The sequence below is a fragment of the Balearica regulorum genome, chromosome W (assembly GCF_011004875.1).
Source record: "Balearica regulorum gibbericeps isolate bBalReg1 chromosome W, bBalReg1.pri, whole genome shotgun sequence".
NCBI lineage: Eukaryota > Metazoa > Chordata > Aves > Gruiformes > Gruidae > Balearica > Balearica regulorum.
In genome coordinates this window covers 27,521,905-27,537,492 of record NC_046219.1, presented here as the reverse complement: position 1 = coordinate 27,537,492, position 15,588 = coordinate 27,521,905, and the positions used below count along the sequence as shown (strand labels likewise).

The 15,588-nt window shown below is 47.1% G+C and overlaps 1 protein-coding gene across 2 annotated transcripts in view; it reads left to right on the top strand.

The window, feature by feature from the left end:
• The first annotated feature begins 15,098 nt into the window (after window positions 1–15,098).
• LOC142599181 (E3 ubiquitin-protein ligase KCMF1-like) overlaps window positions 15,099–15,588 on the top strand; it is a 63,645-nt gene continuing 63,155 nt past the window's right edge. The window contains exon 1 of one of the 2 annotated variants that reach the window (XM_075739052.1): window positions 15,099–15,361. In XM_075739052.1, the coding sequence (XP_075595167.1) occupies window positions 15,346–15,361 (16 nt within the window). In that variant the 5' untranslated portion in view covers window positions 15,099–15,345. The remainder of the gene's footprint in view (window positions 15,362–15,588) is intronic. The other variant, XM_075739053.1, reaches the window with a different exon arrangement.

Genomic DNA, 15,588 nt, shown 5'->3' with positions numbered 1-15,588 from the left:
AGACTATGCTGAGGTGGTAACTGAACCTCCCCTGTCGGAGGGCAGAGCAGACCCTGGGGATCCTTTTGATCCAGGTCCCATTGACCCCGAACGAGAGTCGGATTTATATCCTCCGCTTACTCCTGTAAAAGCAATGGCTGCTTCTGCCCCCACGGCAGAAGAGATTTTGCAACAACAGAGACAAAAGACTCTCTCACGGCTATCCCTGACGCCCACCCTCCCACACCCCCCACTCGGCGTGTGCCCGCCCCCTTCTGCACCCCCCCCCCCCCCCCCCCCGAGTTACCCATTACAAGGAACTGTTCAGTCTAAAATATCGGGTGGACTACTTGATGAGTGCCGGACAGAGGCACTAAAAAGAGGGGACATATCGCTTCTTCAAGCCATGCCTGTGTTGTATTAACCGAATAGACCCCCCCGAATACGCTCATTTACCATATGATGTAATAAAGGAGGTCTGCAAATCGATAAAGGAGTATGGTTTGCAGGCATTGTTCACAATGAACTTGTTACAGGTTATAGGAGAATCTTACGTACTGACACCCTTAGATTGGAAATCCATCCTACGTCTTGTGTTGTCTGCAGCACAGTACTCTGTGTGGTTTTCGGAATACCGTGAGCTGGTGCAAGTTCAGGTGATGAACAATTTAACAGCAGGAACTGCTATTGGTCTTGACGAATTAATGGGAGAAGGGCATTATGCTACCGGGATAGCACAGGCTGGATTATCGCGGAATGTTCTTACCCAAGACACAGGGTTAGCCTTGAGGGCACTCCGACGGGTGCCGGATTTCGGCAAGCGAGAGTCGTCATTTGCTTCCATTCATCAGGGACCTCAGGAGCCGTACATACAATTTTTGGATTGTTTACAAACTGCTATACAAGGACAGATAAGAGTCTTCTGAAGCAGCAGAATTGTTATTGTTTCAGCTCGCTATTGAGAATGCAAACACGGACTGCAGGCGAGCCATTGATCCTACTCGTAATCACGCAAAAACTTTGAATGATCTTATTAGAGCATGCCAAAACGTGGGCTCTGAGCAACATGAGGCAGATATGCTAGCTGCTGCCTTAGCTCAACAGTTGGCAGTTGCATGAGCTGCTACTAAATGTTTCTCCTGTGGTCAGGAAGGGCATGTGAAGAAAGATTGTCCGAAAGCGAGAAGAGGAGGATGAGGACAAGGAGGGCAGGGAAGACAACTTGCTCAATTATGCCCTCATTGTCAAAAGGGATACCATTGGGGTAATCGATGTTGTTCTAAGTTTGACAAACAAGGCAATCCACTCCCTGAGAATACCTCGGGAAACGGGAGGAGGGGCGCGAGGTCCGGCGCCCCGAGACTACACAACAGGACCCAGCCCCAGCCCCCGCCGGCACAGTCCTTGACATGGCTGGCACAAATAAGCGAGATGAACACTGGCAACTCACTACAGTCGAGTCTCTCAGACCAGCCACAGCAGGCAGCGCCGGGTTGGACCTGGCCACCAGTCAATCCACAGTAATTCGAGATCAGTCAGTACATCTAGTGCCGACAGGAGTGTATGGACCTTTGCCTAAGGGTCTATGTGCCTTATTGCTCAGTTGTTCCTCCACTTCCAGAGCAGGTTTATTTGTTTTGCCTGGGGTCATAGATTCCGATTATACTGGGGAAATAAGAATTATGGTTTGGACCCCTATGCCACCTTGTACTATACCTATTGGAGAGCGAATTGCACAATTGCTTTTGCTGCCCAACACTCAAATTCAAACTAAAAGTTCTGCCCATGTTGGCGAAAGGGGGTCCTCTGGGTTTGGTAGTACAGGTCTGCCTCGCATTTTTTGGACACAGAAGATTACCACGGGACAACCGATGTTGACTTGTAGTATAAACGGTCGGGTGTTCACTGGCCTAGTGGACACTGGAGCGGACGTTTCTATTATCCAACGATCAGACTGGCCACAGGAATGGCCATTAGTACAGGCATTTGCTGCTGTTACTGGAATTGGAGGGACACAGATACCTTGGCAGAGTATGCATTCCTTGATTGTGGAAGGTCCTGACAACAAACAAGCAGTTTTAAAACCATATGTTTTAACTGTGCCATGTACTTTATGGGGTCGTGATCTCTTGCAACAATGGAACATGACAATAACGACACATTTTTAACACGGGCCACTGACGTTCAGCCGTGACTCAAACTGACTTGGTTAACAGATAAGCCAGTATGGCTAGATCAGTGGCCTTTGAAAGGTGAGCGGCTAGAAAGGGCTCAATAATTGGTGCAAGAGCAGCTACAATTGGGCCATATTGTTCCCTCCACGAGCCCTTGGAATACTCCTATATTTGTTATTCCTAAAAAGTCTGGCAAATGGAGATTGTTGCAGGACCTCCGAGCTATTAATGCAGTGATGGCACCTAAGGGGGCCTTGCAACTAGGAACTCCTAATCCCACTATGATTCCAGACAGTTGGCATTTGAAGGTTATTGATTTAAAAGATTGCTTTTTTACCATTCATTTACATCCTGAAGATCGTGTTCGTTTTGCCTTTTCGGTTCCTGTGATTAATAATGATAGACCCATGCAACGGTTTCATTGGGTGGTTTTACCGCAAGGAATGAAAAATAGCCCGACTATATGTCAAATTGTTGTTAGTGAGGCCTTGTCAAATATTTGCAAAACATATGATGCAATCATGTTATATCATTACATGGACAATATTTTGTTGGCTGTGGAAACCGAATCATCTCTTTCCTAAGTTTTCGACAGTTTAGTAGCTGAGCTTCGGTGATACGGTCTCCAAATTGTGACGGAAAAGGTACAATCACTCCCTCCATGGAAGTATCTTGGCTGGAAACTTCTTGATTCGCATGTATATCCACAGTCTATACGACTTGCTACTACAGTGAGTACTCTAAATGACTTACAGAAGTTGTTGGGGACAATTAACTGGCTTCGACCTCTGTTGGGAATAACAACACACGAACTGTTGCCCTTGTTTTCGTTGTTGAAGGGGAATCCTGAACTAACTTCTCCTAGACAATTGACAGAAGCAGCCCAGTCGGCGCTGCAGACAGTGATAGATAAAATTAATTTTACGTTTGCTCATCGAATTTCTCTGCAATTGCCAGTTCGATTGTTCATCGTTTATCATTCCTTTCAACCATATGCTCTCCTAGGTCAGTGGGACGAGAAGGTGCGGAAGGAAGAGCATGCTTTACGCATTTTGGAATGGTTATTTTTGCCACGTTCTTTTGCGAAAACATTGACCACTGCCCTAGAAATGATTGCTAGACTTCTTTCGCAGGGTCGTTTGAGATGTCAACAATTGACAGGACAAGATCCTACCTTCCTTCATCTACCATTAACCAAAGAAGAATTTCATGTTGTATTGTGTAATAGTTTGACTTTTCAGGCTGCACTGGCTGATTATACTAATGTTGTTTTGTATTCTTTGCCACGCCATCGTTTATTGGGTTCTCTGCACTGTTTACCTCTTCAACCACGGTCTTTGTTGAGTTCTGTTCCTCTACAAAATGCTCGTACTGTGTTTATCGATGGTTCTGGCAAAACAGGTAAGGCTGCAGTTGTATGGCGTCACGCAAACTGCGAGGAGCGGGCCTCAGATGTTTCTCACTTATCTGGATCGATGCAGATTGTAGAGTTAGCTGCAGCGGTCCGTGCCTTTGAGTTATTTTCGAAGGAACCTCTTAATATCCTTGCAGATTCTGCATATGTTACAGGTATTGTTCAGCGCTTAGAATCCGCTTTTATACGAGAGGTAGACAACAAACAGTTGTTTGATTTATTGTTAAAGCTGGCCCAACTTTTAAAAATCAGACGGCATTCTTATTTCATTGTCCATATTCGTTCTCACACTAACTTACCGGGACCCCTTGCCGAAGGTAATACAATAGCAGACCATTTTACAATGGCTGCGGTTTTTCCTCGATGTTTTGATCAGGCAAAATTAGCTCATGAATTTTTCCACCAAAATGCACGCTCATTATGAAAGCACTTCTCTTTAACTACCGCACAAGCTCAAGATATAATTCGAGCATGCTCGGATTGTCAGCACCTGTCCCCTTTGCCAGTTTTACCAGGGACTAATCCCAGAGGTTTAAATGCTAATGATTTGTGGCAGTCAGATGTCACACATATTTCTTCTTTTGGATGCCTTAAGTACGTTCATGTTTCTATTGACACCTTCTCTGGTTTTCTGGTAGCCACTGCCCATTCCGGAGAACGTGCCAGAGACGTTGTGAAGCATTTTTTAAGATGTTTTGCGACCATGGGGGTCCCACGGAAAGTTAAAACAGACAATGGCCCAGCTTATGTTTCTCGACGTTTTCTGTTATTCTTACAGGATTGGGGAGTTGAACATATTACTGGAATTCCGCGTTCCCCTACTGGTCAAGCAATAATAGAACGTGCCCACCGTTCTTTGAAATCTATTATTGATAAACAAAAAAGGGGGAATCCAGTAGGGACAACACCACAGGAAATATTAGACAAAGCTACTTATGTTCTAAATTTTCTTAATCCATCTGGATCTAAGCAATATAGTTCCGCAGTAGGTAGACATTTTAGAACTGAGGAATCCTCTACCGTGAAGCCTCAGGTGTTTTATAAAAATTTGGAATCTGGTCAATGGGAAGGACCGGTCCCCTTGCTTACCTGGGGACGGGGATATGCTTGTGTTTCTCTTCCCTCAGGTCCCTATTGGATCCCTGCAAGGTATGTAAAGCCAGCGCAAGTGAAAACGCATACTGAAGATGAACAGGATGATAAGAAACACCAAGATGATGTTGCATCTGGGATTGATCAACCTCAAAATTAAGATATGGTGGCTTATAGAATTGCAGATGTATTATAATGATAGTTTTAACACATCAGATTTATCCTTTGTCCATGCCTATCATACACCACATGGGGGCAGCTCCTGATCTCTTCTCACAGAAGCTACTCCTACAGTCCCCAACACTATCAAAACCTTGCCATGTAAACCAAATACAGTGGAACTGCTTCTGTATAGGAATGTGGTGGGTTGACCCTGGCTGAGGGCCAGGTGCCCACCAGAGCCACTCTATCACTCCCCTCCTTCTCTAGACAGGGGAGAAAAGGTACAATGAAAAAAAACTTACGGGTCGAGATAAGGACAGGGAGAGATCATTCTCTAATTATCATCACGAGCAAAACAGACTAAAATTAGAAAGGGAATTCATCTTATTTATTACTAAGCAAAACAGAGTAGAGGAATGAGAAATAAAACCAAATCTTAAAACACCTCCCCCCACCCCTCCCATCTTCCCGGGCTCAACTTCACTCCCGGCTTCAACCTCTGCCCCCCCCAGCGGCACAGGGGGACGGGGAGTGGGGGTTACGGTCAGTTCCTCACGCGGTTTTTCTGCCGCTTCTTCATCCTCAGGGGGAGGACTCATCGTTCCCCCGCTCCAGCGTGGGGTCCCTCTCACGGGAGACAGTCCTTCACGACCTTCTCCAACGTGAGTCTCCTCCACGGGGTGCAGACCTTCGGGAGCAAACTGCTCCAGCGTGGGTCCCCCCACGGGGTCACAAGTCCTGCCAGCAAACCTGCTCTGGCGTGGGCTCCTCTCTCCACGGATCCACAGGTCCTGCCAGGAGCTTGCTCCAGCGCAGGCTTCCCATGGGGTCACAGCCTCCTTCAGGTGTCTCCACCTGCTCCGGCGTGGGGTCCTCCACGGGCTGCAGGTGGAATCTCTACACCCCCTCATCCTTCCTCCATGGGCTGCAGGGGGACAGCCTGCTTCACCATGGTCTTCACCACGGTCTTCACCACGGGCTGCAGGGGAATCTTGCTCCGGCGCCTGGAGCACCTCCTCCCCCTCCTTCTGCACTGACCTTGGTGTCTGCAGATGTTCTTACATCTTCTCACTCCTCTCTCTGGCTGCAAAAGCTCTCTCTAACTGTTTTTTTCTCTTTCTTAAATATGTTATCACAGAGGCGCTGATTGGCTTGGCCTTGGCCAGCGGCAGGTCTGTCTTGGAGCCGGCTGGCATTGGCTCTATCAGACACAGGGGAAGCTTCTAGCAGCTTCTCACAGAAGTCACCCCTGTAGCCCCCCCGCTACCAAAACCTTGCCACGCAAAACCAACACAAGGAATTACTGAGTTAGCAGGGATTTGTCAATCTGAAAAAAAAGACAATGGAAGGTAGATATGGCAAAGTTTGATAAAATCATGAGTGGCTTGTAAATAAGGACTGTTCATTATCTCTCCAATACAAAAAATGAAGCTAGTGGAGCTGTGTTGAAAAGAAACAAAAGGTTTGTTATGCAATAGATAGTGGACTGGAGGAACTCTCTGACAGAAGTAGTTGTGGATTCTAAATGTTTTCATGGGTTCAAGGGGAGCTCAGACAAGTCCATAGAAAAGAAATCTACTGATGATTACTAAAGCCATAGCAATCATACATGGGTCAGGAAATGTCTGAGCTGAAAATAGATGGAGATTGGGAGAATATTAGGGGGAAGTAGCATGCATGTTTGCCTTGCTCTTACTCTACTACACGTATCTGCCACTTTTGGAGAATGGTCAAGGTGAACAGCTGATCTGGCTTTCCTTATGTGGTATTAATATTAACATTAATGTTTATATTCATAATCATATTCAAAGACATTTTCCATTGACAAGTATTCAATAACAGGAGGAAAGATAAGAGTGAGCAATAGAGAGCAGAATGCACTCAAGACGTGTCTTGAATGTCCTTTATATCTCCACCAGGGGATATTTTGAGCTCTTCTTTTTCTAAACATAGCATGGGTTCTCCAAGCCTGAGATATAGCCATCAAAATGAACAGAGGGTGCACTCTTCACCTTGAAAATTAGACCTGATTCTCCAAGCCCTTAAGTCCAGGAGGTAACTTAGCACTAGTTTTAGTTTGAAGTTGGACTTTTAACATTAATGGCAGCTGCTGCTGAGGTTTCCATTTTATTTTTTCCCTTTGGAGTTGCAAGTGATTTCCCTCCACTGGATATGATGCCTTGGAAATTCAAGAGAGTGGAACGCTGTATAATAACTGCCCTAAGACCAGCTCTTCTGATGATAGCTACAGAAGAGGTAACAAGGGTGTCATTGCAAGGTTGCATGCTCATCCACTGATAGGGAGTACAACGGCTGTTAAAAATGGATTGAATCATTACCCTGGTATTGATGATAGCTACAGAAGAGGTAACAAGGGTGTCATTGCAAGGTTGCATGCTCATCCACTGATAGGGAGTACAACGGCTGTTAAAAATGGATTGAATCATTACCCTGGTAATGGCCAATTTGGAACCAAGCTTTAGAAGCCAAACATTGTGTGGGAGGAATTTTAACTTATCTTGCACATTGCTGCAGGCCACTGGGTAGTGTGTTCTCTTTGTGTACATATGCACACACATACATAGTCTCCCAATTAGCTGCAATTGTTTCCTGATGTTCAGTGCATACTCAGTGACAGGAAAGGGAAAAAAATGATACAACAAGGCACTGTAGGATCCTTGTTTTCCTTAGCTAAACAGCTTGACTGACAAACAGGTCAGACTATGTTACCCATTAAGCAGCTGCAAAATTGCCTCAATCCTCCCTTTGCAGCTCTTATACCTCCTTTTCTCTACCCTAGTCTCTTCTCAAATAAACAACCCATCACAAATTACTTTTCCCCCACTGATCCATTTTGCTACATCTGTACCCAAATTTTGTATTTCTGATACCAGTCTCTAGGTACTCTCAACCTTATATGCTATTACTGCTATAGTTACCCATGCACTGCTGGCCTTGCAAGGTTTGACTCCCCAAAAGGCCCCCAACATGCCCTGTCAGATGTCTGTGAAGTCTGTCCATCTCTACCATAGCTCCCCCTTAACCATCTGTGCAATCCAGCCATTCCTCACAGTGCTGCCTTTAACTTTTGGCAGCTTCTCACTCTGTTATCTATGTCCAGCAATTTCTCATGTCACAGTCAGTAGTTTTCCACATTTTGTTCAGTTAGCTGAACATCAGGCCAAAGCCTAGTAAGAGATCCAATCACTTGCCTGAAATCCTACATTTATGTACCGTCCACTGTCCCTGGGAGATGCTTATTTTGCTTAAAGCAAGTGGCCAAGTGACTGTGCTTTTCCCAAGTATGAACTCTTCCAGAGGACTTAACTCCAAGAGGTCTGTCAGAGTTTTGTCCCAGAGACTTCATAGAATCATAGAATGGTTTGGGTTTGAAGGGACCTTAAAGATCATCTAGTTCCAGCCCCCCTACCATGGGCAGGGATACCCTCCACTAGACCACGTTGCCCAAAGCCCCATCCAACCTAGTCTTAAACACTTCCAGGGAGGGGGCAGCCACAATCTCTCTGGGCAACCTGTTCCAGTGCTTCACCACTCTCACAGTAAAGAATTTCTTTCTAACATCTAATCTAAATTGACCCTCCTTCAGCTTAAACCCATTACCCCTTGTCCTGTCACTACATTCCCTCATAAACAGTCCCTCACCATCTTTCCTCTAGGCCCCCTTCAGGTACCAGGAGGCCGCAATTAGGTCTCCCCGGAGCCTTCTCTTCTCCAGGCTGAACAATCCCAAGTCTCTCAGCCTGTCCTCATAGGAGAGGTGCTCCAGCCCTCTGATCAGCTTCGTGGCCCTCCTCTGGACTCGCTCCAACAGCTCCATGTCTCTCCTGTACTGGGGCCCCCAGAGCTGGATGCAGTACTCCAGGTGGGGGTCTCACCAGAGCAGAATAGAGGGGCAGGATCACCTCCCTCGACCTGCTGGTCACACTTCTTTTGATGCAGCCCAGGACACGGTTGGCTTTCTGGACTGCAAGCGCACACTGCCGGCTCATGTTGAGCTTTTCATCAATCAACACCCCCAAGTCCTTCTCCTCAGGGCTGCTTTCAATCCATTCCCCACCCAGCCTGTAGTTGTGCTTGGGATTGCGCTGACCCACATGCAGGACCTTGCACTTGGCCTTGTTGAACTTCATGCGGTTTGCACGGGCCCACCTCTCTAGCCTGTCAAGGTCCCTCTGGATGGCATGATGATCTGGATGATCTTTAAGGTCCCTTCCAACCCAAACCATTCTATGATTCTATGATTCTATGATTTGTCCCCAAAGAGTTGTGGTGAATGGAGTTAAATCCACTTGGCAGCCAGGGGAGACCTTATTGCTGTCTACAGCTACCTGAAAGGAGGTTGTAGCAAGGTGGGTGTTGGTCTCTTCTTCCATGTTACAAGCAATAGAACAAGAGGAAATGGCCTCAATTTGTGCTAGGGGAGGTTTCGATTGGATATTAGAAAAATTTCTTCACCGAAAGTGTTGTCAATCATTGGAACAGACTACCCAGGGAAGTGGTTGAGTCACCATCCCTGGAGGTATTTAAAACACATGTAGATGTGGTGCTTAGGAATGTGGTTTAGTGGTTGGACTTGGCAGTGCTAGGTTAATGATTGGACTTGAGGATCTTAAAGGTCTTTTCTGACTAAAACAATTCTATGATTCTATGATTTCTGAAACAACCTCATAAACATCTGGGCCAAAGAGCATGACATTGACTGGGTGTATCACATCCCCTATCATGCACCAGCCTCTGGGAAAACTGAACAATACAATGAAGTGTTTAAAAGTACACTGAGAGCAATGGGTGGTGGGACCCTCAAACACTGGGATGATACACATTTAGCAGAAGCCACTTGGCTAGTTAACACTAGAGGATCTGCCAGTTGACCTGGCCCTGCCCAATCAAAACCCCTGTGCACTGTGGAAGGAGATAAGGTCCCTGTAGTACATATAAGGAACTGGTTGAGAAAAACAGTCTGGGTTATTCCTTTCTCAGGAAAGGGCAAACCTATTTGTGCTATTGTTTTTGCTCAAGGACCTGGGTACACTTGGTGGGTAATGCAGAAGTATGGGGGAATCCAATGTGTACCTCAAGGTGATTTAATCCTGGGTTGTATTGGGTCTGGCTGAGATGGAGTTAATTTTCCCCATAGCAGCCCTCATAGTGCTGTGCTGTGTATTGGTAACTAGCAAGGTGTTGATAACACACCAGTGTTTTGGCTGCTACTGAGCAGTACTGGCACACATCAAGGTTGTCTCTGCAACATCTCTCCCCCCTCACCAGTAAGCTGGGGGTGGGCAAGATCTTGGGAGGGGACACAGCCAGGACAGCTGACCCAAAGTGACCAAAGGGATATTCCATACCATATGACGTCTGCTCAGCAATAAGAAGCTGAGAGATAGGAGGAGGAACAAGAGGGAGCATTCAGGGGTTTTTTGTTGTTGTTTGGTTTTGGTTTTTTTACAACATTTGTCTTCCAGAGCAACCACTGCACGTACTGAAGCCCTGCTTCCCAGGAAGTGGCTGGACATCGCCTGCTGATGGGAAGTAGAGAATAATCTTTTGCTTTTGCTTTTGCTTTATTAAACTGCCTTTATCTTGACCCACGAGTTTGGGGTTGGGATTTTTTCCCATCTTATTTTTCTCCCCTCCCTGTCCTGCTGAGGACGGGAGTGATAGAGTGGCTTGGTGGACACCTGGCGTCCAGCCAAGGTTAAACCACCACATGGGTGAAAATAATCCATGATTTGAGTTGTATGGTGGCAGTATTACATGATGGCGTATGTCACCACTGCTGTGACTGCCATATATCAAAGGTATTATAGGAGGAACCTCTTGCCACTAGCCAAGCTAGAGGCAAGAGGAGGAATTCATTACAATGTTAAAACTTAAGGCCTAGTCTAAAGAGACCAGGAGTGGAGATTGTAATGGATATATCTTTAAATTGTTGTAACCCAGGATTTGAGTTGCATGTTATAGGAATTGCTATACCAGGAACCACCTGAACCAATGGATGACAAGCCTTACAAGAAGCAGTGCAAGTGCAGCAGTGACCCCACCTGAGCTGGTTTTGGTGCCCATTAACTCCATGCAACACACCACCTCTCCTTTCCTGTGTGACTATCATAACAGATGAAACCCAAAGTCATGGACTAAATGAACTCAATGGTAATTTTGTGGACATTTTACAGGGGTGGTCCATAGACTAAGGGAATGATATGTGTGTATGTATCAAAGGATAGGAAAGGGGGGAGTGGTGGTTAATGAGTATGTATTGGATGGTGTGGGACCTGAGCATGACATAAACAGTATGGAAGTTCAGTAGAAAAGCCTGGTTTCTGACCCCTATCTTCCTGCACTGGACAGGTACTCAAACAAATTCCTGAAGCCGTGTGCTGTGTCTTGACGATGAGGGTGGTGAAACACTGGAACAGGTTACCCAGAGATATGGTAGATGCCCCATCCCTGGAAATATTCAAGGTCAGGTCGGATGGGGCTCTGAGCAACCTGATCTAGTTGAAGATGTCCCTGCTCATTGCAGGGGGGTTGGACTAGATGACCTTTAAAGGTTCTTTCCAACCAAAACCATTCTATGATTCTATAAGGGGCGGAGAATGTGCTGGTTTTGTCTGGGAGAGAGTTAATTTTCTTCACAGTAGCTAGTATGAGGCTACATTTTGGATTTCTGCTGAAAACAGTGTTGATAATAGAGAAGTTTTGTTATTGTTGAGCAGTGCTTACACAGAGTCAAGGCCTTTTCTGCTCCTCATACCACCACACCAGCGAGTAGGCTGAGGGTGCACAAGAAGTTGGGAGGGGATGCAGCTGGGACAGCTGACCCCAACTGACCAAAGGGATATTCCATACCACATGACGTCATGCTCAGCAATAAAACTAAGGGTGAGGTTGGCAGGGGGGGCGCTGCTCGGGGACTGGTTGGGCATCGGTCAGTTGGTGGTGAGTAATTGTTTTCATTTGCATCACTTGTGTTTTATTTCTCTCTGTTATTTTCCTTTTCATTACAATTTTATTATTATTTTATTTCAATTATTAAACTGTTTTTATCTCAACCCACAAGTTTTCTCAATTTTATCCTTCCGTTTCTCTCCCTCATCCCACTGGGGGTGTGAGCAAGCAGCTGTGTGGTGCTTAGTTACTGGCTGGGGTTAAACCATGACAGCCATGCAGTATTACTGGGGCAGCCTTTGGGCTTCGTGCTACAAGACACAGGCAACACTGTCCACTAAAATGGAATCCCAGAACAAAATGCCAACTTCAAAATAACCTGTGCATGGTGATGTAGTGATCCTAACTAGAAGACAATTATACATGGAGGAGTTAGCGATCCACACAACAATTAACCTAAGTAAGCCCAGGCCTGCATTGTGATGCACATATCCCTTGGCCACAGGATAAACCTAACCAGCTCATTGTAACAGAGGAGCCTGCAGGTAGCTCCCACCTGGTATCAGTGATTAAAACCCCTGCATTTCCTTGCCTTGATCTAAAAGTAAAGCAGTGAGTTCTCATGTAAACATCCTTTCTGTTTGACAGTAGAAATGAACAGAGTTGTTTCCTTGTAAGAAAACCCTATAAGAGCTCAAATGACCAAAATGGGGTAACCCTTTCTACAGGCAGGGTTTGCATGGTGTGCTGCACCCTCATCAGAGGCCCGTTCAGTGCTGCGCAACTCAGGGTTCCCAGCATCCGAAGGGACATAACATTATCTATACTATCCTCTCCTTTAGTGTTAGCACTGATAAATACCATTTTAAATGAAACATTACAGAATCTAAGTGCCTTTCTTACCGGGATCATCATGAACCAGCACCTCCTGATGCAAAACACTCTCCTCCCTCTCTACTCCCGAATCCCTATCCCCCACCCGTCTCTCTTTCCACCTCACCACACTCCCTCCCCCTTACCCCCAACCCCCTTCTCCTTTCCTCCTCCCTCCTTCCCCACAATCCCCTCTCCCTACTTTCCCCTCTACCCCTTCCCTTCCCTTCAACCCCACGGCCCTGTGCCTCTTCCCCTTTCCCTACTCTCCTCCCTATTCTCCCTTCTTCCCCCCTCCCCATACCTCCCTCTCACTTCCTGTCCCCCTCCCCATTCTCTCCATCTCCCTCTCTTACCCCTCCCCCTTTCCTCCTCCTCTCCCTACCCCCTCCTTCCTTCCCCCTGCCGCCCCTCCCCCATCCGATTCCGATCCATTCTTCCCCCCTCCCATCTTCCTCTCCCATCCCATGATAGGTGTTTTACCTTTACAATTTCTTCTCTAGACTAATGTCTTTTCGCAAAAGACAAAAAGTTGCAGGGAAAGCCAATAAAATTCTGCAAGTCACAAACTTTTTGCTTTTTCATCATTTTTTATAAGGTTCTGCCTCCCCACTTCCCAACTACGTGGCTCTCACTGTAGCCAAAAAGATAGGCCTGTGATGAAGGCCTACTTGTATTATATGTGATAAGAAACTATTCATTGTTACTTTAGGAAGAAGGCTAATGATTCTTAGAATGAGCACCTGCCACACATCATGAGAAAAAGGAGGAGCTACAAGACACTTCAAGGCCCTTATGTACATACTTTTCAGAAAGGGAGGACACTAATTGCCTCCAGGAGCATCCTTATCTTCCTGAGGCATATAGCAAACAATTACCAACACTGAAGTATTGAGAAACTAGGGGAAAGGTAACTTGGGCCAGGGTCCCCACGACCACCAACCCATAAGCCCCCTACCCAAATTGTACCACCTACTCAAAAGATAGAGGCGGAGAAAGGAACTGAGCATGCGTTCTAGTTTGCATACTAGGCAAAGAAATATGAACCAATTATTGTAATGGGGAGTGTACCACTTTGTAATCTTTGTAACATTTGTGTATAAATATGACAAGAGAACCAGCCTTAGGTGTGCCTGATTAGAGGAACTATCCTCCTGACACCCAGCACTGCAATAAAAGGAAATGCCTGCTTCTTAATGCTAAATTGGTGTTAAGGAGTTTTCTTTTATTCCTGAATTTCGGTGACATCACTTCTCGGGACATGTCTGTGACAGTGATCAAGCATGCTGCTGCTATCTTAAACCTCTTATGGGAAAGCTCCTGCAGCAGTCAGGAGCTGTGCAAGGTTTGGAGCTCCTCCTCCCCATTCTGAAACCCACATCCCTATCCTTTGGAGCCGAACACTAGTAGGAGGCATCACAGAAAAGTATGGGAACATCCCACTACAATGGCTTAGTTCATCTATGACAAATCAGTATGTTACTGCAGCCACAAGGTCGCCCTCTCTTCGCCTCTCAGCACTTCACAGCCTAAGCAGAAACACTGAGAATTATCAAGACTAGGTAAAACCCACGTGTGTGCAATATGGCACCTGTTGCAGACAGGCTGGCATTTACCTTTCTCGGCTTATTAAGAAGTCACCCGAGTACCCTCAGCATTGCAGGAGTCAGGCAGCCAGAGCAGGAAGCATCAGGGTATGTGTCAGATTCATCGCTGCTCGCTACACCTCCTCGAATTAGAGAGGGTTTTGCAAGCCACACTGGAAAGGAGAGGGAATGGAAGGTACCATGAATCACCTCGCTGAACTTGTCCCCCTCAAGGCTGCTGTCGGGTTGCTGCTATTCCTCCCTAGCATCCTTACTAGGGGGCTAGGGGGGAGATCTTCGTGCACCCGTAAAGGCGCAGCCCCACCGCTACAGCGGCGTGTTCTACAAGAGGGGTGAGCGGAGGGACTCTTCTCCCTGCCTCCCGCGGCACACAGCCAGTTAACTGTCAGAGGCCGAAATGGTGGAGGAGGCTGTGTCTCTGGTGAATGCCTAGAGATAGGAGTCTTTCCTAGTTTGGAGGAAGAAAGAGAGAGCCCCATTCAGTACATACAAGCTACGCTCAACTCCGCGGCTTTCCCTGCGTTGGGTGGTGCCAATCCTCCTTTCCATTGGCTGTGTATTTCCTCTTCCTTCCTGTGTGCAGTAGCAGCTGCTATTGGACAGAGAAGGAATGAAGAAAAAAAAAAAAATAAAAAAACCCAAACAAACAAAACAGGTGGAGAAGGAAAGAAACGGGGAGACTTTGAGTCTAGGATAGGAAAAAGCTGAGGGGTGCGAGAAGGAGTCAGTGTTCTTACAGTAACAATAGAAGACGGAACAGAAGTGGGGACTCAGGAAGAGGGGTGTAGATTAAAGCAGCGGAAGAGGAAGAGGGGCCTAAGATTCCCTGTATCGCGGCGCCTGGGAAGTCACTGCTGGTGGATCCGCCCCCCCCCCGAGAGAGGGAGGGAGAGAGAGAGAGAGTGAAGCAGCAGCAGCAGCAGGCCGGCCGGTCGACCGACCGACCGACCGGCCGGCGCCGTTGGAAGAGATATCTCTTTGCTTCACCCCCCATTTCTTTCCCCTTTTTGTTGCTTGTTCGCTTTGTGCTTGGGGGTCAGCGCGTAAGGCGGGAGGGACCTAGGCTAAAGCGCTGCTCGAGTAGCCCAGCGGTAGCCTAGGGACAGGCCTGGGCTGCAGCCTCAATATTAGGATGTCCCGACATGAAGGTGAGAGACCCAAGGCCGCGCGGGGGGGGGGGGGGGGGGGGGCGGGGCGGCGGCGGCGGCGGCGAAGAGATGTCCTTGAGCCCTGTACAGTGTTAAGGCCTCGCATGCCGCCTTGTGAGGTGGGTCAACATGGCGGCGCCGCCGTCGCTGAGAGCGGGGCCTGTGGAGTCAGTCGCGGAAAGTGGCCATGGTGGGAGGCGGAAGGCGGCGGCCAGGCCTCGCTTTGC